Source organism: Stenella coeruleoalba, assembly GCF_951394435.1.
Source record: "Stenella coeruleoalba genome assembly, chromosome: X".
NCBI classification, from domain to species: Eukaryota; Metazoa; Chordata; class Mammalia; order Artiodactyla; family Delphinidae; genus Stenella; species Stenella coeruleoalba.
Window position 1 is genome coordinate 56,910,177 of NC_137152.1, and position 21,895 is coordinate 56,932,071.

General features: G+C 38.6%; 1 protein-coding gene across 5 annotated transcripts in view; it reads right to left on the reverse strand.

The window, feature by feature from the left end:
• Positions 1 to 19,526, reverse strand: part of PHKA1 (phosphorylase kinase regulatory subunit alpha 1) — a 130,705-nt gene extending 111,179 nt beyond the window's left edge. For all 5 annotated transcript variants that reach the window (XM_079911221.1, XM_079911222.1, XM_079911220.1 and 2 more), the window contains exons 1-5: positions 19,047 to 19,526; positions 18,152 to 18,310; positions 11,767 to 11,814; positions 9,578 to 9,746; positions 1,452 to 1,534 (exon numbers count right to left, since the gene is read on the reverse strand). In XM_079911221.1, the coding sequence (XP_079767347.1) occupies positions 1,452 to 1,534; positions 9,578 to 9,746; positions 11,767 to 11,814; positions 18,152 to 18,310; positions 19,047 to 19,124 (537 nt within the window). In that variant the 5' untranslated portion in view covers positions 19,125 to 19,526. The remainder of the gene's footprint in view (positions 1 to 1,451; positions 1,535 to 9,577; positions 9,747 to 11,766; positions 11,815 to 18,151; positions 18,311 to 19,046) is intronic.
• Between the last annotated feature and the right edge of the window lie 2,369 nt (positions 19,527 to 21,895).

Genomic DNA, 21,895 nt, shown 5'->3' on the forward strand with positions numbered 1-21,895 from the left:
TGCAATTCTTCTCTAAGGAAGAGTTATCTTTTCTCCCTCATTTATTTACTCAGCTATTTATTTACATCAGTATGAACTTATAGATATTTAGGTTATTCTCTGGGTTGTAATAAAATGTTATCATTATTTATTTTGCTCAAATTGTTCCAGCTCTGGCCACTGGGAGTTCTTCTAGGTTGGCTCCTGTGCCCTTTTGACATGCTCCATTTTTCTGAACACTTCCTCACTTTTTGTCACTATAAGATACCCAAATACAGTCTCATCTCGTATTTTCCCTGCCCCAGCCCTGGAATCAACCAATTCTACAAGGAATCCTGGTTTCTTTTATTAGAGAATGATAGTTACATTCAAGACTTGGATGCTGGTCCTCATTGCCACTGTGGTGTCAGGCTTCTAGGCCCTCTCATTGAACAGAACTTGGAAATACCCATGTGCACACATGCATGTGCATGCACACACATGCACACACACCTATATTTATTTTGGTATTTACCTTAAATTACTTTTAATATCAAATCTTTGAGTCAAAAGATGGAGCTTCAGAAAGGTAAGCCATATTTATCCCATGGTGAGTCTCATCTGCCCCTAAACCCAGCTCTACACTAGTCTGTGCAGCAAAGATTAGAGTATGAGAAGGCACAAATATCATTAATTCTACTGCTGCAACCCTTGGCTGCAACAGAGAGGTCAGAGAACACTGGCTTTTACCCTGGATCACAGCAGGCCTATGGCATCAGAAAACAAAGCAATCCATCAACAAATAATGTCTGTCTGCATCAGATATGTCTATGTTAGAATTATCCTTCTGGTAAATATGGATTGACAGGTTGCAGATTTATCCTCACATCTGTAACAACTAAAAAACAGCTAACCAAACTAAAACAACTAAACAGCTAAAAAAAAACTGGACTACTTATGACACAGCCATTTTCAATACAATGAACATCATGCAATGAAGAACAGCAAACCCTGAGAGAGATGTTAAATATATTATGACAATAAAAACCTACCTCATATGTAGTCATAAGAAAGAGTAACTATTTTTGTATAGTAAGCACTGAATCAATGTCTACAGATGATATTAAATACATGACTAAATTTTACTTCTAAGTAGCTAACTGACCCATAATACTCCTTAGCCATCTTGCTCCCATTAACCACAAACATTAAAATAAGACCACAATTTAGCCCCAGATTGCCCAATACATACCATGAAGTATTACAGAGTTTGAAAGGAATGAAAGCATTGCACCTTGACCCTCCTGCCTCTGTAAATCCCTTGGGGAAAGGCAAACAGAGGACGACAGAGCTTAGTAAAGAGGCTGAAGGCAATTTCTGCCAGAAGCGTTATAGATTGGTTCACTATGAGGGGAGCATTAAGAGAAGGATTAGGTTGTCCAGTATTTTAAGAACATCACATGTTTATAATTCATTCCAAAATGAGTACTTACAGCAGTTTTATATGCAGCTTCGATGTAAAACACAAGGTTCTGTATGAAATTAACTTCATCTAGGCTGTGGACGATATGAAGTCCTGAGGAAAAAGAGAATAAAGATATAGAGCTAGTCAATTATCACTACAGGCTTTACAGGCAGCCACAGTGACTAACTGACCCCCCTATACCAAATAATCCCACTCCCGCTTAGGAATAATGGGAGACACTTTGATTCCTAAAGCATAAAAATAACACCACAAATCAGTCCTAGGCTACTCTTCAACTAAGTAAGATACCACCATATTTTAACATGAAAGAATTTTAATTGTTATTTGTAGGCTTTAATGGAAAGTATCCGGCTCCTAATTCTACAGGTAACTAATTTGTGCTGTGTTTAAATATACAAACCTAGGCATCTGGAAAAAGAAAGACAAATATTTCAAAGAAGACTTGGAGGGAGTCTAAATACTAAGAAGTAGATAAAGATTATGATTTTAAGAACTCAAAACCATATTTTGGGGAGTAAAAATGATAATTATTCTAAATATAAGCTATATAAAGATAGGGCTTATAAATAAAATGTTTTGCATGAATCATACATTCAATTTTCAAAACAGCCCTAAGAGGTGGGTACCTCTGTTTTCTGCCTGAGGCTTAGAGAAGTTAAACATTTGCCTCAAGTCATGTAACTAATAAATAGTGGAACCAGGACTCAATTGACTATCAACTTCTGTTTCACTTCAGAGACTGAGTTCCCAACCAAGATGCTATACTGCTTCCAAATATGCACAATATGATCCATTTTTGTTTAAAAACTAACTTCTTTCCCCTCCCCTGCCATCAAGGGAAATACCAACAATTACACAGTGAAAGTTTTTCCCCCACCCAGAATCACATCACTCCCACCCTGCCAAATCTCCTCTCTGGGAGAAACCAGTCTTACCAGTTTCCTCCGTATCCTTTCAGAGATACATTATGCATATACAAAAATTATACAAAGAGTAGTATACTATGCTGCACCTTACCTTTTTCATATATAACTTGGAGAAAAGTTTAAATATATCTGCCTCATTTTTTTAATGGCTACATAGCATTCCACTGAATGGCTATTCATGTAACCTGTTCCCTATTGAAAGACATTTAGGTTGTATCTAATCTTTTATCACTACAATCAATGCTGCAATGAATATCTGTGTATTTACATCTTTGTGTACATGCACCAGTATATCAAGGTAAATTCTTAACTGCTGAGTCACAGATTTATGCATTTTCCCCAACATTTTATTTTGAATATTTTCAGACAAAAAAATAAAAGAATTTTACATGGCACCTGTAGATTTTACACACCATCTGGACTCAACCACTAACATTTTACTGTACTTTTTAATCACATATATATCCATGCAACAGTCCACCTTATTTTTTGATACATTTCAAAGTAAGCTTCAAATATGGGTACACTTCTCTCTAAATACTTCACCACATGTACAATTAAATGTTGATGATCATCACCAAGTTATTCTGCAAAGAAGTTCCACAGTTTACATACCAACTAGCGCTGCCTGCCTTTTTCCAACACATTTTGTAAACACAGGCTTTAATAAAAGTTTCTGATCTTTACCATTCTAATGGATGAGAAATAGAATTTCCTTGCACTTTAATTTGTAGCTTTTTTATTTTGAGTAAGGTTGTCTTTTCTTATGTTTATAAGCCAACTCTATTTCTTTTCCTATGAACTGTTTGTTTTTTCATGTCCTTCACCAATTTCTATTGAATTGCTGGTCCTTCTGTTATTAATATATTAATAAATATTAAGGAAATTAGAATTTTGCCCATCATATGTTACAAGTATTTTTCCTAGTTTGTTTGAACTTTGATTTTGTTTACAGTATATTTTTCTTTTCAGAAGCTTTTATTAAAAAGCTTTATCCCATGAATGTTTCTAGTACTTTCCGTTTCTTTTTTTGCATTTAAATCTTTGATCTATTGACAAATATGTTAAATCACAGAACTCTAACTTTAAAATTAAAAAGGACTATATGATTCAGATCATCAGATTGCAAACTCCTCCTGATCCGTGCCTCTGTCAAAACAGCAACCACAGCACAGGGCAGCATCAGCAGCAAAGGGTCTTTCTTGTAGCAGTAATGACCTACCTTAATTTCTTGGATAGAGAGGAAAAAAGAAAAGAGAGGTAGTAATATTGGATATCAGCTTCATAGCTTTATCTTGTCACCTTTGTGTGCCAAGGTGCTTGAACAGAGATTGAGAGAAGGCAGTAGGTGTGAAACTGGTTTTGTCCATCTCTTAGGTTTGTGTCACAGCTAACTAGTCACTATACCATATAAATGCCATATGTCTACCATTTGTCCCTTTGCTCATGATATTCTGTTTACATGGCTTTCTCCACATCTTGAAATCCTAACTGTTCTTTCAAGGCCAAGCTCAAATGCTATCTCCTCTTATGATGCTCTCATTGATTCCCCTCTTTGGTGCTTCACAGAATTTTATTTTTCTTACTCTTATGAACTTATTTTTTACTTGTACCATAGATAAATCTTTACCTGAATTTGAAGGAATTTTATTTACATTTGTAAGTCCCCAAAAGTATCTCACATAGCCCCTAAAAGTATCTCACATACTAATGTGAGTGGTATTAAACAATATTGAATAGTAGATGTTCAATAATTACTTATTGAATGATCTTAAACAACCCTGTCAACCACAGGAGAGGGACCTGTCTCTTGAAGCAAAGCCATACATGTAGGACCTGTGGTTCCTGTCCCTTCTATGGAGCCAAGGTGTTGCTTGTAGAACAGAGGATGCGGAGGTGAGACACACAGGTTAAATGAAGTAGGCTTGGGTAAGGCTAAAGATGGCAGTGCTGTATAAAGCATACTAAAATATGTAGGGCTCGAGAAATGAGGCTGACTCAGTGTTCTACTCCACACACTGACTTGCACTCACCTAAAATTTAGCCTTTCTCTCCCTTATTTTTAAAAACAATATTGAGATATAACTCACATACCATGCAATTCACCCATTTCAAGTACATAATTCAATGGTTTTTAGGGTATGCAGAGTTCTGCAACCATCACCACAGTCAATTTTAGAACATTTTCATCACTCCCCAAAGAAACCCTGTATCTGTAGCATCACTCCCCATTTCCCTTCAACACTTGTCCCATCGTTCCCCTACCCCACCTCTTGCCGAGCAATTACTAATCTTCTTTATGTCTCTATAGATTTGCCTTAATAGATATTCATATAAATGCAATCATACAATATGTGACATATTATGTCTGGGTTCTTTCACTTAGCATGTTTTCAAGGTTCATCCATGTTGTAGCACATATCAGTACTTCATTTCTTTTTATTGCTAAAAAATATTCCATTGTACAGATATATCACATTTTATTTATCCAATGAGTAGTTAGTTGAGGGACATTTAGGTTGCTTCCATTTTTTTGGCTATTATAAACAATGCTGCTATGAACATTCATGTATGTGCACAAGCTTTTGAGTGAACATGTTTTCATTTCTCTTGAGTATATACCTAAGAGTGAAACTGCTAGATCATATGGTAACTCTGTTTAACCTTGTGAGAAGGAAATGCTGGGATATCTGGTTTTCCCAGCATAATTTGTTGACAAGACCATTCTTTCCCCATTGAATTATCTTGGCACCCTTGTCAAAAATCAACTAACCATAATGTGATGGTTTATTTCTTGACTCTCAATTCTATTCTGTTATTCTATATGTTTATCCTTATGCCAGCATCACAGTATTTGCAAGTTAAGTTTTGAAATCAGAAAGTGTGAGTCCTCCAACTTTGTTCTTTTTCTAAGTTGTTTGGGCCATTCTGGGTCCTTTGGATTTTCATATACATTTTAGGAACAGCTTGTCAATTTCTGCAAAGAAGACAGCTGGGATTTTCACAGAAATTGCAATGAATCTATAGATCAGTTTGGGAAATGTTGCTATCTTAACAGTAAGTCTTCTGATCCATGAACACAGGATGTCTTTCTAATTTAACATTTCTGATTCTCTCATTTGTTCCTGTGGATTTGAGTTACCATTTGGTATCATTTCCTTAATTCAATATAGCTTTGCTCCCACCCACATCCTTAGTTCTGATATTATCAATTTACATTTTTATATGCTATAAGTCCAACAATACAAGTATATTGTTTTATATAATTGATTTTTAGGTCAGTTAAGAAAGAAGAAATATGCAATTATATCATATTTTATAATTATTTTTACCAGTGATCTCTTTGTGTGTGTGTATTCCAATTACTGTCTGCAGTCCTCTGATTTTAGTATAAAGAACTTCTTTTAGTATTTCTTGTAAGGTAGGTCTATTAGCAACAAATTCTCTCACTGTTTGTTTATCTGGGAATGTCTTCATCTCAATTTGTTTTTGAGAGAGAGTTTTGCTGGATATAAGATTCTTGGTTGACAGGTCCTTTTCTCAGCCCTTTGAATATATCATTCCACTGCCTTCTGGGCTCCACTTTTTTTCTGATGAGAAGACAGTTGATAATCTTATTTGGATTCCCTTATACATAACAAGTAATTTTGCTCATAGTGCTTTCAAGATGTTTGTTTTTGGCTTTTAACATTTTTTCTATGATGTTTCTGGGTATGAATCTCTGTTTATCCTACCTGGAGATCTTTGAGCTTCTTAGATATGTAGATTAATATTTTTCATCAAATTTGGGATGTTTTTAGCCATTATTTCTTTAAAAATATTTTCTGGTCCTTACTCTCCTCTGGTACTCTTATTACACAAGTTGGTGTCCTACATTTCTCTGGGGTTTTATTCATTTTTCTTTATTATTTTTTCTTATTCTTCAGACTGCATAATCTCTGTTGATCTATCTTCAAGTATGCTGATCTTCTCCTCTGCCAGCTCAAATCTATGAGTCTCCCTAGTGAATCTTTCATTTTCAACTTTCCATTTGCTTCATTTTTATCTCTTTAGTGATATTCTCTATTTGATGAAATACAATCATCATATATTCCTTTACTTCTTTAAGCATGGTGTCCTTTAGCTTTCTGGACACTTTTATAGTAACTGCTTTGAAGTCTTTGTTTCCTAAGTTCAACATATGCTTCCTCTCAAAGGCAGCTTCTGTTACCTGCTTTTTTTCTTGTGTTGGCTCAGGCTTTCGTGTTTCTTTGCACGTCTCATAAATTTTTGCTGAAAACTGGATATTATAGATAATATGTTGTAGTAATCTATAGATATTGATACCCTCCCCTACGGGACTTGTTTTTTGTTTACCTGTTTATTTGTTTAGTGACTTGGATTATTTTGGTGAAATTTATTTTCCCCATAGTATGCAGCCTCTGAAGTTGTTCTTCAGAGGGTGCTGCTTTGGACATGTACACTGTCACCCCAGGAAGACAGTGGTTTTAGCTTTAGCGACTGTATCTTTTTGTGATCCATTAAATATCTGCCTCTGTTGGTATCTTTCCCAGATGTTAATCTCCACTAATTGCCAGCTGATTGTTCTATTATATTGTACAATGCCCCAAGGCATAAATTGCTCCACAATCTCATTCAATTAAATTCAGGCCCCACTTCAGGTGGTCTTTGATGCCAGTCTTTGAAATTTGTTCTAACCCTAGGAGGGCTGTTTTTAGCTCTCTCTTTCCTTGGTTCTCTGTTAAGACTTCTAGCTAGTCTATGGGTTAGCTTGCTGCTCTTATTATTGAGTTATCAGCCTCCTCTCAATTTCTTAGAACCAAAATCTTCAATTGTTTTTGAGTGCCCTTAGGCTTGAACTTTCCCACACTCTGTTCCAGATAAAGTCAGTTCTCTTGGGAGAAGCTATGGAGCTTTCTGTTCTTATGGCCAGCCCCATCATCCATGCTACTAGAAAGGTGGGCCAGGCCTATTATTCTTGGCCTGCTCTGCCTGGGATTAAGCTTCCACTCCATGAGTGGGACTGGGGGGTAGGAAGGGAGTTCCAAACCTCTTAATTGTTCTTGGCTAGACTAGAACTTCTGCAACACAGAGCTGGGGATGGTGAGAAATGCTGGCAACCTACCTCTCTCAGGGAGATATCATAGCCCTAGACTGGGAGCTGAGGGGAGAGGGAGCCTTGTACTCCTGGCTACAACCACTTCAAGTAGTGCTTCTGTCATGGTGACCTTGGGGCAGGGGAGGGAATAGTTGTGGCCCAAATGCCATACTCTCTTACTGTTAAGATTTAGATTTCCTTGAGTAAATGTTTTTCCACTTGCTGTGTGCCCTTAGGACAATTTCCAGTGACTTTAAATGGTCGGTTTTATAAAATTAAATTTCACCATTTATGGCTATTTTGCTGGGGAGAGGGTCTGTGGAGCTTCTCTGCCACTATCCTGTAAGTGGCAATCAGCTTCTGTCTAAGCCTCTGTTAACCAAGGTTGAAATTTTTAAGAATTCAAAAATGTTCAGAGAATTGCTACATTTTCCGTGAAGATCTTTCACATTCTACCTCTCAATTATCTCTCACAGCTATCCTTTTCATCCTCAAGGCAACCGCCTTACATAAGTTCTGCATCATTTCTTGCCTAAAGTATTTTACTAAACTTTTAACTCCCCCATCCAATCTATCCTCCTGCTATTGGAGTGAATCATTTGAAACTTTCTTGATTATTTATCTTGAGTGGCTCTCTACTGACTATAGACTAAACTCCAAACTACTTAGCATGGTACACAAGCCCTTAAACAGTTAGTCCCAACTTTCCAGCTCCATCTTTTGCCATTTTTCCAGACCTATTGAATATCTTGCACTCTAACCATAGAAGACACCTAGCCTTACCTTGGTGGCCAGTATCTTTCAAACTTCTGTGCTATAGTCACGCTATTCCCTTCCCTTTTCTGACTTGTGAATTTCTACTTATTCTAACTTATTCCTCAAAGGCCTGATCAAATATCAACCCTATTCCAAGTACCTATCAAAGTCAGCTCATGGGGTTGAAAATCAAATGTTAAGTCAGGAATCAACAAACTTTTGTTGAATGAATATGTCTCTTATAAGCCTCCTTAGTATATTTCGGCTTCCCTTCTGGGCTCAAAATGAAAAACCACAAGGGATATTTACACACTGCTTTGTAGAAAAGCACTCTAGAGTTGGTATTAGAAGAATATTAGAAACGGAGTTATACTTGCCATTCTATTTAAACAAATAAAACCTAAAAAATATATTTATTCAGGGAGGAATCTCCCCTCCAAAAGAAAGAAGTATGTGAATAGACATTATAATTTTAAGAAAAGGTTATTCAGCCTCTGAGATGTGCGTTGTTCTAGAGGAAAGAAAAAAAGGGAGGCTTTATCACCAAGTATTTATTTCTGCAAGAAAAGGAGAAGAGTATTCTGACCCTGAATGCCTTTAGTACCAAGGAGCTCTGTAATTAGATAGAAAGATAAAGAAATTGAAATGTCAAAAATGTGGTATTGTGAGAAGTATAGGTATCTATTCAGGAAGATCTGGCAAAGTCCTGTTTAATTTATAAACTGAATGTAATCAGATTCATAGTCCTCCCCAATTTAGGAGAAATAAAAGGGAATTACGCTGGTTCTCATAATTTCCTTTTCAGGTAAAACATCTAAAGCAATTAACAAAACCATCTGAAAAGGGTGTGTTATTCAATAATAAAAAACACTGAATTCTGATTCCTAAGTTAATTCCCTTAATATAATTTAGATGACTGTAAACAGATGCCTTGTTTATAATATACTCATAAAGAGCAGTACAAAGCAGGTGATGTTGACACTAACTATAGGCTTGTCAGTGCACAGTATGGGAATAAGCAATAGTCCTTCTTTCCCATGTTATAGCATCTGAGGATTAATAAAAGATAAAAATACCTGTCTAAAGAAAATCTACCCCAGATTTCTCAGTTCTCAATTAAAAATATATATTACTTAGTACTCCAGACTTGTTTCTCAACGTAAAAGAACACTAACTACCTTAGCGAGTTGTTTCTCTGTATAAAATTTGCAAAATATTATGTCTCCAATGTGTATCTTTAAGTAATGTAAACAGCTATGTTGTTTGCTGGCCAACACCTTTGGAGAAGCCACGTGTGCCAGGACAAGTGCTCCACACTGCAGTCGTTCCCAGTACTTCTGTCCTTGTACTGACCTGAGGCAGTCATTTGCGCTAGGAAGAGCAGGTACAGAGAGGTAGCATCCAGCTGCAGGTGTCCCCACTGATCATCACCCACTACAGTGGCACAGGTTTTGGTGTTGTACTTGGCATGGAGGCTATCCTTGGTACTCTGACTATACTTGAAGGATTCTACTTTATCCACCTGAAGAAAACAAAAACAGTAAAAGAAGGCTATGCAGAAAAATCAACCCATATGCCATACTTTGGTAGTAATCTGATACATATCATTCCATTTGGTCTTCAGGCAATTGTGAGTATTTAAAATGCATTTACCTCTTTTTCCCTACACTTATACAATTAGGAAAGTCTGCTCTTGCTGTTTTTCAATTTAAGCAATTTAATTAGAAAATAATATCCATCAAAACCAGCTATTTCCTATTCATTACCTCTCTTTCACTCTTCAGATGGTTGTTTTCCCACTTTGTAGATAAAAACTGAGGTGTGGAGAGGTGACAACAGCTTAGTAAGAGATAACTGAGTTGTTAAAAAAGATACATTTGGGCTTCCCTGGTGGCGCAGTGGTTGAGAGTCCACCTGCCGATGCAGGGCACACGGGTTTGTGCCCCGGTCCGGGAAGATCCCACATGCCGTGGAGCGGCTGGGCCCGTGAGCCATGGCCGCTTAACCTGCGCGTCCGGAGCCTGTGCTCCACAACGGGAGAGGCCACAACAGTGAGAGGCCCGCGTACCACAAAAAAAAAAAAAAAAAAAAAGATACATTTGTTCCTGAAACAGAGGTAGGAATTTTGAGGGAAGAGGATATATTTTGAAGGAGTAATGAAAGGAGCTAGGGAGAGACCCATGGAATGACAAGGAAAAGATGTGAAAGAAAGCTGAAACCAAGGTCAGAAATGAAACACTGTGCAAGGGACAAATGAAAGACTTATTTCCTGAAACTTCAATTTGATCATGTGTGCATCTGCTATATGATAGTAACTATCATACCTTTAAATATGGTTCAAGAAATTAGTGACTTTAAACCTATTTGGTAAGGTGGAAAATGCAAATATCTAAAATACAAAAAAATTAAAAAGTAGCAAAGAAGGAAAAAAAAATGATGGCTGTGAGATAGTTTCTACCGGACTAGAGATCACTGATCAAGTTCAGAAGTCTAGAGTTGATTTCTTTTTACTTTAGACTTGTTGTGTGCCTCAGGATGGTCATTTTATTAATCTGGGCCTCAATTTCTCCTTCTAATAAAATGTAATCTTGGGCTCAAAAATCAATTCTGAGTCAAAGTGCACAACATGTGTAAAGATCTCCTAGGATAAAAGTAAAATACTTTTTCTTTTAGTAAAACACGTTTGAGTGGAAAAAATATCATAAACAAACCCAAAAGATAAACCAGAGACAGCTAAAAAATATTTGTAGTACATGTGACAAAGGATTAATATCCATCATGGACAGTAACTCCTCAAATAAGCAAGAAAGAGACAGCCCAAGAGAAAAAGAGGCAAAGGACCTAACAGGCAATTAATAGAAGAGGAAATACAAATTTTCAACCCACACATGAAAGGATGCTCAACTTCACTCAAGATCAGGAAAATGCATATTAATGCTAGAAGATATAAGTCCTTGGCCCCTTATCTCCAACCCTAAAATCTAAAACACTTCCAAAAGGTTTTTCTCCCTAAGTTTTGTACCAAAATTCATTTGGTGGCAATACCTGATTCAGACTGACTTGGGGCTATTTGTAGCTTTTATTTATTCCACTTATTGTAAAAATGCATGTTTTCCTATAGAGAGATTAATGTTTTTGATGATAGGGTGATGTCTGGACTTGCTGAGGGCATAACATAATATATGGTATGTGCACTGCACTACCTTTTAAAATCTGAAAAATTCTGAATTATAAAATTTATCTGGTCCCAAGGGCTTCAGAGGAGAACTTATAGACCTGTATCATCCTTTACTCAATATACATAATTGCATGTACAGTAATGATGAAGTATATAAAAAAATCATTTGTAGAGGGGGGAAAAGACTGGAAGGTAATACTTCAGTGGTAACTGGGTGGTGAGATCATGGTTGACCTTTCCCTCCTCAATTCTACAGATTTTCTAAAATTAGTATGTACTATTTGTGAAACTGAAAAACATATAAGCCATATATATATATTACAATGTGGTTTTATTGGAGAGGGTGATGTTAACAATGCCATACCTGTCTGATCATGCAGTGCAGCAGTCCTCTCATCAGCTTCACTACACTCTGCAGAAATAAATGGAAACAAGCTGTTATAAACATCACTAGATGCAGGAACACTTACTCAGCAACTGCAGTTGGTACATGATCTTTTGAGAACAAGTAACCTTATCCTGGGTTCCTATTTACATGGCATTTACTTTATAGGTACACAGAAGAGAAGACTGTAGCTAAAAGTGGAACTAAAAGCTGCAGCTGGTGACTCCTTCAAGTTAAAAAAAAAAAAATCCAAGCTCCAACAGGCTTATGTAAAACTAAGTCAACTATCCTATTAGAGGACATTCCACCTGGAAAAAAATGGGCAAGTCAGCTCAAAAATCATAAAGCTATGAGAATATTTAAAATATATCCTATGTCCTAGAAAAGCCAGCATCATCACTTTTATTTTTTTCTGAACTAGCCAAGACTTATCTTCAAGAGTCCACAGAAATATTTATCTGGACATTTTCCCTAAAGAATAAATGAACTTCAATTCAGAATAACTGTAAAGGGGAATTGTTAGTGCAACTCAACCCTCTTTCCCTGAAAAAAAAAGCCACAAACTTAAGTCTCAAGTCATCACTATTTCCCTTGCTAGGACTTGACAATTTCTAAGTAGTTTTCTAATCATAACACTCCAAAATTTTGATTATCAGTTATAACAATGTACTATATTAGTTAGTATAATGCATACAGTAATAATATAATAAGTATATTTAATTATAATATAGTATAGTAACAGTATACTTGTTATACTACATGACACTAGAAGAGCCCGTCAACACTGGGATGGGTAGGCAATATGTTTTGGAAGAATATAGCACCAAACAGCTTCTCCATTTCTCTAAGCTTTCTGTTTCACAGTCCAGAAGAAATACAGCCAGGTTACTCCAGGGAATGTTGCCTCAGAGGTGGCTTCAGGACACCTCTGAAAACTAATCTACTTGGGAGCTGCACCATTCTGTTATTCCTTCAAAATATTCAAATGGGACTACAAGCAGTAGGCAGGACAAGGATAAGTACCTATTAAATTATGTTCTAATGCTTTATGAAATCTTTTACTGAGGGAAAAATAAAGTGTTTCCTTGGGAGACTTCCTTTCTTTAAGTAATTTCTGTCTACAGATGGTCCCCTCCCCTTACAGATCAAGGGAAGAAATAAAGAGGGAGTGAGAGTGCTCTCGACAGAACAAACAGGCAGTGCATGATCTTGTCACCTTTTAAAGCATGAAGCATTTGTTATAAAGTAATGAAACTTACTGCAACCCCTACAAGAAAATCTCTATCATTACTCTGATCCTAATGAAAGAGACCATCCTTTAATATACTGTTACAGACAGCATTAAACACAGCCTTCTTACTCTATGGGGTGACTTTATTCAATTCTGAATTCTCTTCTACATGTCACCACATACTCACAGATTTCTATCCCATCCTTTCAACTCTCTTCACCACCCAGCCCTACTACTACCATCTACATTTTCTTTAAACAGCAAACCTGGGAGATTATAGATGCAGTGGAGGAGTCCTGATTGCCATCCACTTTTGTCCTCTTGGAATGGCCACTGTCAGCCATTTCTGTCCTCAAGTTCCAAATTCCAAGTCAGGATAAAATGAATAGGAAGCACGGAGAGGTAAGAATGAAGGGAAGTATCTGTAGTTTGTATTCCCCCAAACTGCCCATTTCCTGATTCAGGTGCACTAGTTGGCATTAATTATACATGTTTATACATACACCAGGGCTTCTAACCACACCAAGTGATACCCTCCTGTAATCTATCTTTTTTTTTGAGGATACGGATCTATGTGTTTGTGAACTGACCATATAAGGATATATAACTATTTATACACAACAATAGCCATGTAAGTATTAATACCTGTCTCTCTCTCCAGATATATTTACAATCAGATACATATGAGCGTCTAACATATGCAAAGCACTCTACTAGGCTTTGTAAAACATAAAGAAAAGGGAGACAGAACAGATATGTTTTTTAAAAACACTAAACTACAAAAAAAGGAAAGAAAGAATGAAAAAAAACCCACTAAACTACAAATACAGTCTACCTAACAATTCCTGGTTATCCTTTAAAACCCAACTCCTCTATGAACCCTTCCTTGTCTTGTTCAAGGGAAATTAGACTTTCCTGCCTGTGTGTTCCCACAAAACTTTGTACTTATCTCCTAAATACGGTACCTACAGTATCTGTCTTAATGCACTGTAACTATGTTTATATATATCTGTCTCCCCTATCACCCTATGAACTCCTTAAGAAAAAGGGGCAGAGACCAGATTCAGAAATAGACCTTTAAGCCAATGGACTAAATAAGCAGATTGTGTTTTTAAAAATATATATTCCATGCCTGCAAGTAACTCTCAAATGGCTTACCAAAAAACCTGTGTGCCTGGGGGGGGAACATGTTTATAGAGAGGATGCAAATATGACAAAATGTTAACAACTAGTGAATCTAGATAAAGAGTACATGCAAATATGTTCATTTTACTATTCCTAAAACTTTTCTGTAAGCTTAAAATTTAAAAAAATTAAAAGTTGAGGTTTAAATATAAACATTTTGTCCCATTTTATTTTTTATACCTATTGTAGGGCTTGGCACATAACAATTACACAAAATTTGCTAAATGAAAAACTGAACATGTTGAATGGCATAGACCATAAGTAATCTAGAAGTTCCAAGAAAGCAGTCCTGAGAAAGAAGTGATCACTGTGAAACTGAGAGGTCTATGAGGTCAGGAACCACAGAAAAAGTGGGATTGATGGCAGGCTTCACAGGTGGAAGAAACAGCTCATAAAATGATTTGGAGGTGGGAATGTCTATGGCTTCCATGGAGGAGGAAATATTCAAAAAGACTGAATCTGAAGTCATAAGACCCAGGTAGTATTCATGACACCACCAAATTCCAACTTCATCTCCTTCTGTCAATCCCTTCACCTGTAAATTGGGGAAAATAATACCTAATTCATAGGGTGTTACAGGAATAAAATACTAGTAATTATGGGAAAGTATACAGTACAATGAAAAGTCTTTACACAAAGGTCAGGTATTTTTATCAAGGTACTGTTAGAGAAGTAATGAAGACACCAACCTGGTTGGAACTGGGGGTAGAATGCAGGGGAACAGCATGATATGATATTGAAAAAGCAGCCTAGGACCAAACCCTAAAGAGCCTTGTCTACCAATCCAAAACATTTGGATTTTACTTGTAGGGAAATGAGAACTACAAAAAGATTGCTGAGAATGAAAATACATAATTTAAGTGTTTTAACTTAAAGTCTAAACCCTTTCACTAAGTGATCAGGGTTTAGACTAGGGTTGAGGCAGAAGGGAATAGAAAGGAGGGGATGGATTCGAGAAAAATTATAAGAACTAACAGACTTTGGTCTGCATGTATCAAAAGGCAAAAGGGACAAGTCAAAAATCACCAAAAGGGCAGCACTTTTCAAACACTGTTTTATAAAACACTAGTCCAGGAAATTCTGGGAAGGCTGTAAAATCCACCCCCATCTTAGATTCAAAATGCACATCAGTACATCAAAAGCTCTGAGAAATTACAGAGTAAGAAACCTGCTGTTTAACATAGCTCCAAACTTAGTTAATCTAGTATTCCATGGAACACACTATGGGAAATGTTCTAAGTAATGTTGCCCAGGTGACTAGTAGAATGAGGACACCAGTAAGAAAAAAAGGGACATTTGGTGAGTTGCTGTTGTTTAGTAGTCTATTTTGTTTGTTTTTAGTAGGGAAGGTGGGGTTTCAGACCTGCTGATTTTGAGGAGCCACAAGATATTCAGGTGCAACTGATCAGAAGACAAATAAAAATCTGGGTTTGAAACTGAAGTGAGGTCAGAGTTAAAGATGAAGCTTTGGAAGTCATTCTCATAAAGGTAGTAGTTAAAGACACGAGAAAAAATGAGAGACTACACAAGGAGAACAAAACTGAGGAAGAAGTGGAACTGGGGGCAGCCAAAGAGCTATCTCTATTTGTGTGTCTATTTATTTTTATGGGTGTGAGTTTTTATCTGTGTGACTAAGAGAAAGGGCATTTGTAAAAACATGTACGTGCATACTTTTATTCTCAACCTAGGATAGAACAGTCACTTAAACCCTTGTCCCCTCTTCATCCAGAATTCTCTTTAGTTCTCTGACATTATTTCTCAGAGAGAAATCTAGTTGAGAGTTGGAAGGAAGGGTAGAAATGATTAACAGTCAATGGTTTGGGAAAATCTACACAGTAATGGAAGGCTCACAGTAGGCAGGAATTTAATCTATGAATTTATTCTATTTGATTTCACCTATGCTCACTTATTAGCCATAGATCAGTGATTATCTCTGGCTGCACTTTAGAATTACTAGAGCAGTTTTTTTTTTTTAATATTGATGCTCCTGGGGCTCCACTTACAGAGATTTATCTAAATCGTTCTAGGGTGAGGTCCAGTAAGGGTAATTGTTAAAAGCTTCTCAAATCATTCCAACGCACAGCCAGAGTTTAGAATCATTCGTGTAGAGTGGGGACAAATCTAGCTCACGGTGTGTTTTTGTAAATAGAACTTACTGATTAAAAAAAAAAAAAGAACTTACTGGAACATAACCACACTCATTCATTTATGTATCATCTCTGGCTGCTTTTACATAGTAGCAGAAGACCTGAGTAGTTGCGTAGAGATCACACATGACCCACAATGCCAAAAGTATTTACAATCTGGCCTTTACAGAGATGGTTCTCTGATCCCTAGTCTGAATTAACTAAGTCAAATTTGAGAAGAAAATTAATGAGACTTAATAATATAATCTGTTTTAATTTATAATGAAAGTTGGTAGAAATTTTAGAATTCCCAGAGAAATGTGTGTTTTTTTGAAGATGTTTCCTATTGCCATAATGTTTTTGAGACATCCCAAGGTTATTACTGAGGTGGTATGGAAAATATTTTTGTTCTGTGTGAAAAATTATTTAATGAAACATTAGAATTTTAGAATGAACAATTTTCTGTTCATTTTTCCCCTCTTCCTCTGTTACATTCTTTCTTCCTGGGCCACATAAGGAAAAATGTCAACTCTGCAGAATGACTGATCAACAAGGAGACACAGATTTCTTCTAACAGTGTTGAAAAAGAAATTTGTCAAATCATACTGGGTATAAAATCTTGGGTATTGTTCCACCAATATCAATTTCTACCAAAACAAGACAAACAAAATACTGAGATCAAAATAGCAAAACATTAGAGTAGGACATAGGATAAGGGAGGGGAGTAAGATTACAGATGTTTTTTTTAACACTCCTCTATATTTTCCAAATTCTCACAATGGTTATGTATGTCACAATGGTTATGATCTGTACTTCCTGGGCTAGAGCAAACACTCCAACAATTTTTTTCTGGTGGACCTAAGTACCTCTTAATTATGGCTTGAGGGAATAAGAAACACCTGCTGTTGCAGAGGACAACACAGTGAAACTTTCCTGCTGCCAAGGACTATAACCCCACAATATGTTGGTGCCCTTAAAAATAACCAAATCTCAATATTCTGATTTATAGATGAAGGCTGGAGCTCAGATTGCCTAAGCTGAGGGAGACCACTTGAGAAAATGGCTGGTGTGGAGAGAATCTTTTCCACTAATGTAAAAGAATTCACATACACCTTATAACTGACGGCAGAGTACCTTAACATTAAGAGTCTCATGTAGCCCAGAATATTAATTTCTTGGTCATTCAAGAGGACGTAGCATCCTGTGTCTAAACAGTTCTATAGAGGATACTTCTTTACTGAGGGGAGGGCCTTAAAAGTTGGCTTAAAGGCATCTGTTGACTCTGACCTTATTTTGCCCCAAGGGGTGAGGGTGGGTATGGGGCAGGGGGAGGACACACAACAGACTCTGAAACAGTGGCCTAGGTATAAAAATCAACAAATAATGTCTTTTACTTGTGTCTAGTTGGGAAAGTCTGCTAATTTATATCAGTTACCCTCATATAAATACCACCTATCATTTTCAAAAAAGAAGTAAAATGGTAGATACCTGCTGCCGAAAATTCTTCTCAATTAGAATAAATATGCTGGAGACTACAAAATACATTTACTTGGAAAGAGGATTACAAATTTTAGCAAAGATCTGAGGATAGGATTTTCCACTGTAACAGAACAGACTGTGTCCTCTCCCCCTGAATCAGCAAGTTTCATGTTTCCACTGCAAAAAAAAAAAACTCCGTACAATACAGGAAAGCTTTATGGAATGCAATTTCAGCAAGGTGAAGAAAGAGTGAGAGGCAAAACATATCTGTCTTAGCTCCTGTGGACTACATTTCCTTCCTCCTCCTCCCAGTTCCAGAGCTCTTTGTATTTTTATTGAGTACCTGCTCCAGTTCATAGGCCTTTGCCTTATCCTCATCCCGGTCTGCATTCTTCCGATAGGCCAGCCCCAAACCCCACACAGCCAAGATGCTGTACACATTATCCCGGACCCAGGCATCTTTCTGATCATAGCTGGCTGGAAGCAAGCCAGTCACTGGATTCTGTAAGGACAAGAAAAGGGGGACAGGCAGGTAACCATAGGGTGTTAATATGAGGAAACAGAATCTATCAAATGGGTACTGAGGGACTTTGGTCTTTCTTCTATGTCCCCACTCCTGAGTTTTAAAATCTCCTCTTCTGACCAAGTGCAAGCAAATGCTATCTTGAATAAAGGGAAAGAGCTGGCTGAAGCCTTACAAGTCTGAAATGTGGGAATTCTTAAAAGAAAGGAGGTGTTTTAGAAAGAATGAACTACCAACGAAAAATCAGCATTAAAAGATTAGAAAAACTATAATGAAGAGTATATACACGGTACTTCAGATCTTCACAACAGTCTAGTCTTAAGATGGCTAAAAGTTCTACCTCTTTTTCCTTCAGAGGAGGGGAAGGAAACGACTCCCAAGCCTGCGGAGCGGGCCGGGGGCGGTGTCGATAAACAAGCTTCGACACATCTTACAACTCCAGCCCCTGGAACCCAGCAGTGGTTTGGGGGACGCGGAGGGTTGGGAGGGGGGACTCAGAAGCTCTGACTCAGGACTCGTGGCTAATGGTGCCTGACTCTGGTTCTGTTCCTGGCCCAACACCTTTCTTCAGGGTCCTTTACGGCCTCCCCAGCTAGGGGGTGGGAGAACCTGCAATACACCCCCCTCACACACACACACAGGTTCACCCAGGGTCTCCGTCCAGGTTATCACACTGCGCATCCTCGGTGATCACAAGCGACACCCCATCACTTACCTGATGGCACAGTATGGTCTGATGCACCAGCCTAGCATAGCCGTCAAGCCGGACCCCCGAGTTACTCCGGCTCCTCATCGCGCTCCGTTTCCAATCCTCTCAGAGAGACGGCCGCAGTACCACAGGGGCCCACGATTTTCCAAGAAAGGAGGCTCCAACGCAGCCCCACCCTCGCTGTGGGAAGCCCGAGTACCAGGCCCGGGCACAGTCCTACCACCGCTCGGGCCTGGGGCCGGCTGTCCCGGCCAAGGCGGCCTCCGCGGCCACCACAGCCCCGCGCGCGCCCGAGCCTCCCGCGCTCTAGAGCCCAGCTGGAGTGCCTCCGGCGCCGCTCGCCGTCTCTCTTAAGTCCGTCCGGTCTCCGCGGGTGCCTCCTGCATCCTCTGCTCCACTCCCAGAGACCGAAGACAACCGCGGCCCACAGCCTCCAGCGTGGCCGCCGGCAGCTGCAGGTCACAGGCCGCGGGGCCGCCTCCACCTACCACGAGACGCAAGCCGGAGGCGGGGCTGACGCCCGGTGTCCCAGCAGCTGCGCTCGGCGCCTGGGGACTCGCCCCGCCCCCGGCGACCCAGCCCGCCCCGGGGACGAGAATGTGTCACCGTAGGCAATGTGCTATCAGGGGGTTATTTTCGAAACACCTCAAATGACTATTTCAGTTGTCCACACTTGCTGTGGACACAGGATGTTAGGGAGGCTGTTTCTTCTGCCGGACTAGTTTTAGGAACTTATGGTAACTTCAAACCTAAAAGGAAAGAACGATCGTTTGCATTCAAGGTCTAAAGAATTGGAATTTCCGGGTCTTTATTGTATTTTATCCTTTTGACTCAAAGCTCAGATTCAACTCCTTACTCCGATCCAAACCAAACAAGAAACAACTCCCTAAGGTAAATACTTTATTCCTCAGAAAGTGGCGAATCGGCGCGCTTGGGAAGGAGGGCAGTGGTGTGCTTTGAGGAAGCGAGTGCCCCAAGCGGGAACTGGGCTGGGAGGGAGCGGTGCTCAGGGCAGCCTTGGCCGGAGAGGAGCTGGAGGAGATTGTATAACGGCTTTGGAAGGCTCCCTCGTGCGTACGTAGGTCACAAGACTGAGGCAACAAAGACTCAGCTGAAAATAAAGGCAGAAAGGGAAGCTAGAAAGGAAACCTGTAGGTAAAGCTGATCACTGGCCGCAGGGTAATCGGACCACACCCCGCTAGGTGTCCTGGCCCCAGGGCCTTTGCTCCCTTTGTTTACTGCCCCAACCCCCACATCTTGATCTCAGTCGATCCAAACCCTGCACGTCTTTCAAGTCAAGGTTTGAGTACCACCTGCTCCCTGAATCGCGGGGTAAGAGAACTAGACCGATTGACCTTTCAGGTCCAACTCGGAAAATCTGTGATTCTAAGCCTTCCCTAGCCACCTCACCTAGGCCACAGTGATTTTGCATTTTCGTTTATCTTTTTTTCAATTTAATTTTTATTTTATATTGGAGTATAGTCTCTCCTCGTAAGCTCCCTCCGTTCCAACCCACACTCACCCCCGCCTAAATTAGCATAAAGTCAGGCACCTAGGAGGTGACTAGCAAATATTTGGTAATGATGATGAAGAAAGAGGGAGGGAATGCTCAAGAACTCAGATCTGGGACTTTTGGGTTCAACGGCCAGCCAGCGATATAGTTAGATACAGAGATACATTTAGAATTCTCAAGCAAATGGTTTCCATCGCATTCACTGGTTATGCAAATGCCATGACTGGCAAATAACAAGCTACTTAAAGGCCCAGGTACACATGGGGAGAAAAAGTCTTTCCAGGGAAAGCTACTTCATTTTGGAAGAAAGAGTGCTTGCCTGCTCCTACTCTGATCCTAACTCTACCCTTGGCCCCTTGAAGCTACTGCCTTCTCTTTTTCTTCACCTCATCATCCTTTAAAGATGTTTTTAAAATATTAAAGTAATATATACTCACTAAAGAAAACTTGGAAAGTATAGAAAAGTAGAGCAAATCACCCATAATTCCTTCTCACAAACAACCACTTGTTAATATTTTAGCTTATTTTTTCTAGTCTTTTTATTCCTTCTGCATAGACCACCTTCCCTGGCAAGTTATTCAGAAGTATGAATAGATTAGAAAAGCCAAAGGTAGTGTGTCACCAAGGAAGGTTAACTGGCTGGCTACCAAGATGCCTTGTTGGATGGCATTACCTTGGTGCTTTCAATCTCAGTCCAGGCTGGACCTTTCCATCTCAGAAACTTGATCTCCTCAGTGTCCCTGAACTGGTCAGTCTCAGGAGGCTGACTCATACTGATTAACTCATGAGAGACTGATGTGTGAAAACCAGGATGCTGGTTGTTGATGAGAAATAGAACAGTAACAGTTTATTTTATATTGGAGTATAGTGGCCTGACCACCACATTCCCTTCCTTTAATAATGTGTAAGCCTCCGTCCTTACCAAGTGCTATTTTGTTTTATACGATAACCCTATGAAGTAAATACTATGATTAACCACGCTTTAGAGATGGAGAAGCTAAGGCGCCCTAAGATTAAGTAACTAACAAGTCTGCTCTATGTGGACTTCACTGTCTCCTTTTTCTACGCTTCCATGGTTCACTGACACATTCTTGCTTTAGATATGTCAAAACTATCCACCCAAATTATAGTCAAATCTTGCTTGTCTGGAAGCCATTATATTTCTTGAAGGTGATTTTTCCATTTGATTCACCATACATTAATTTTATAGTTTAACTCTTGAATAACATTTTATTTCCAAGTTCCTGGGAATATTTTATTGTTGCTCCCTTATATTACCTGGAAGTTTTAATCATACTAATTTTCAAAAATCCAAAATTTTTTAAACTTCACATTTTATAAA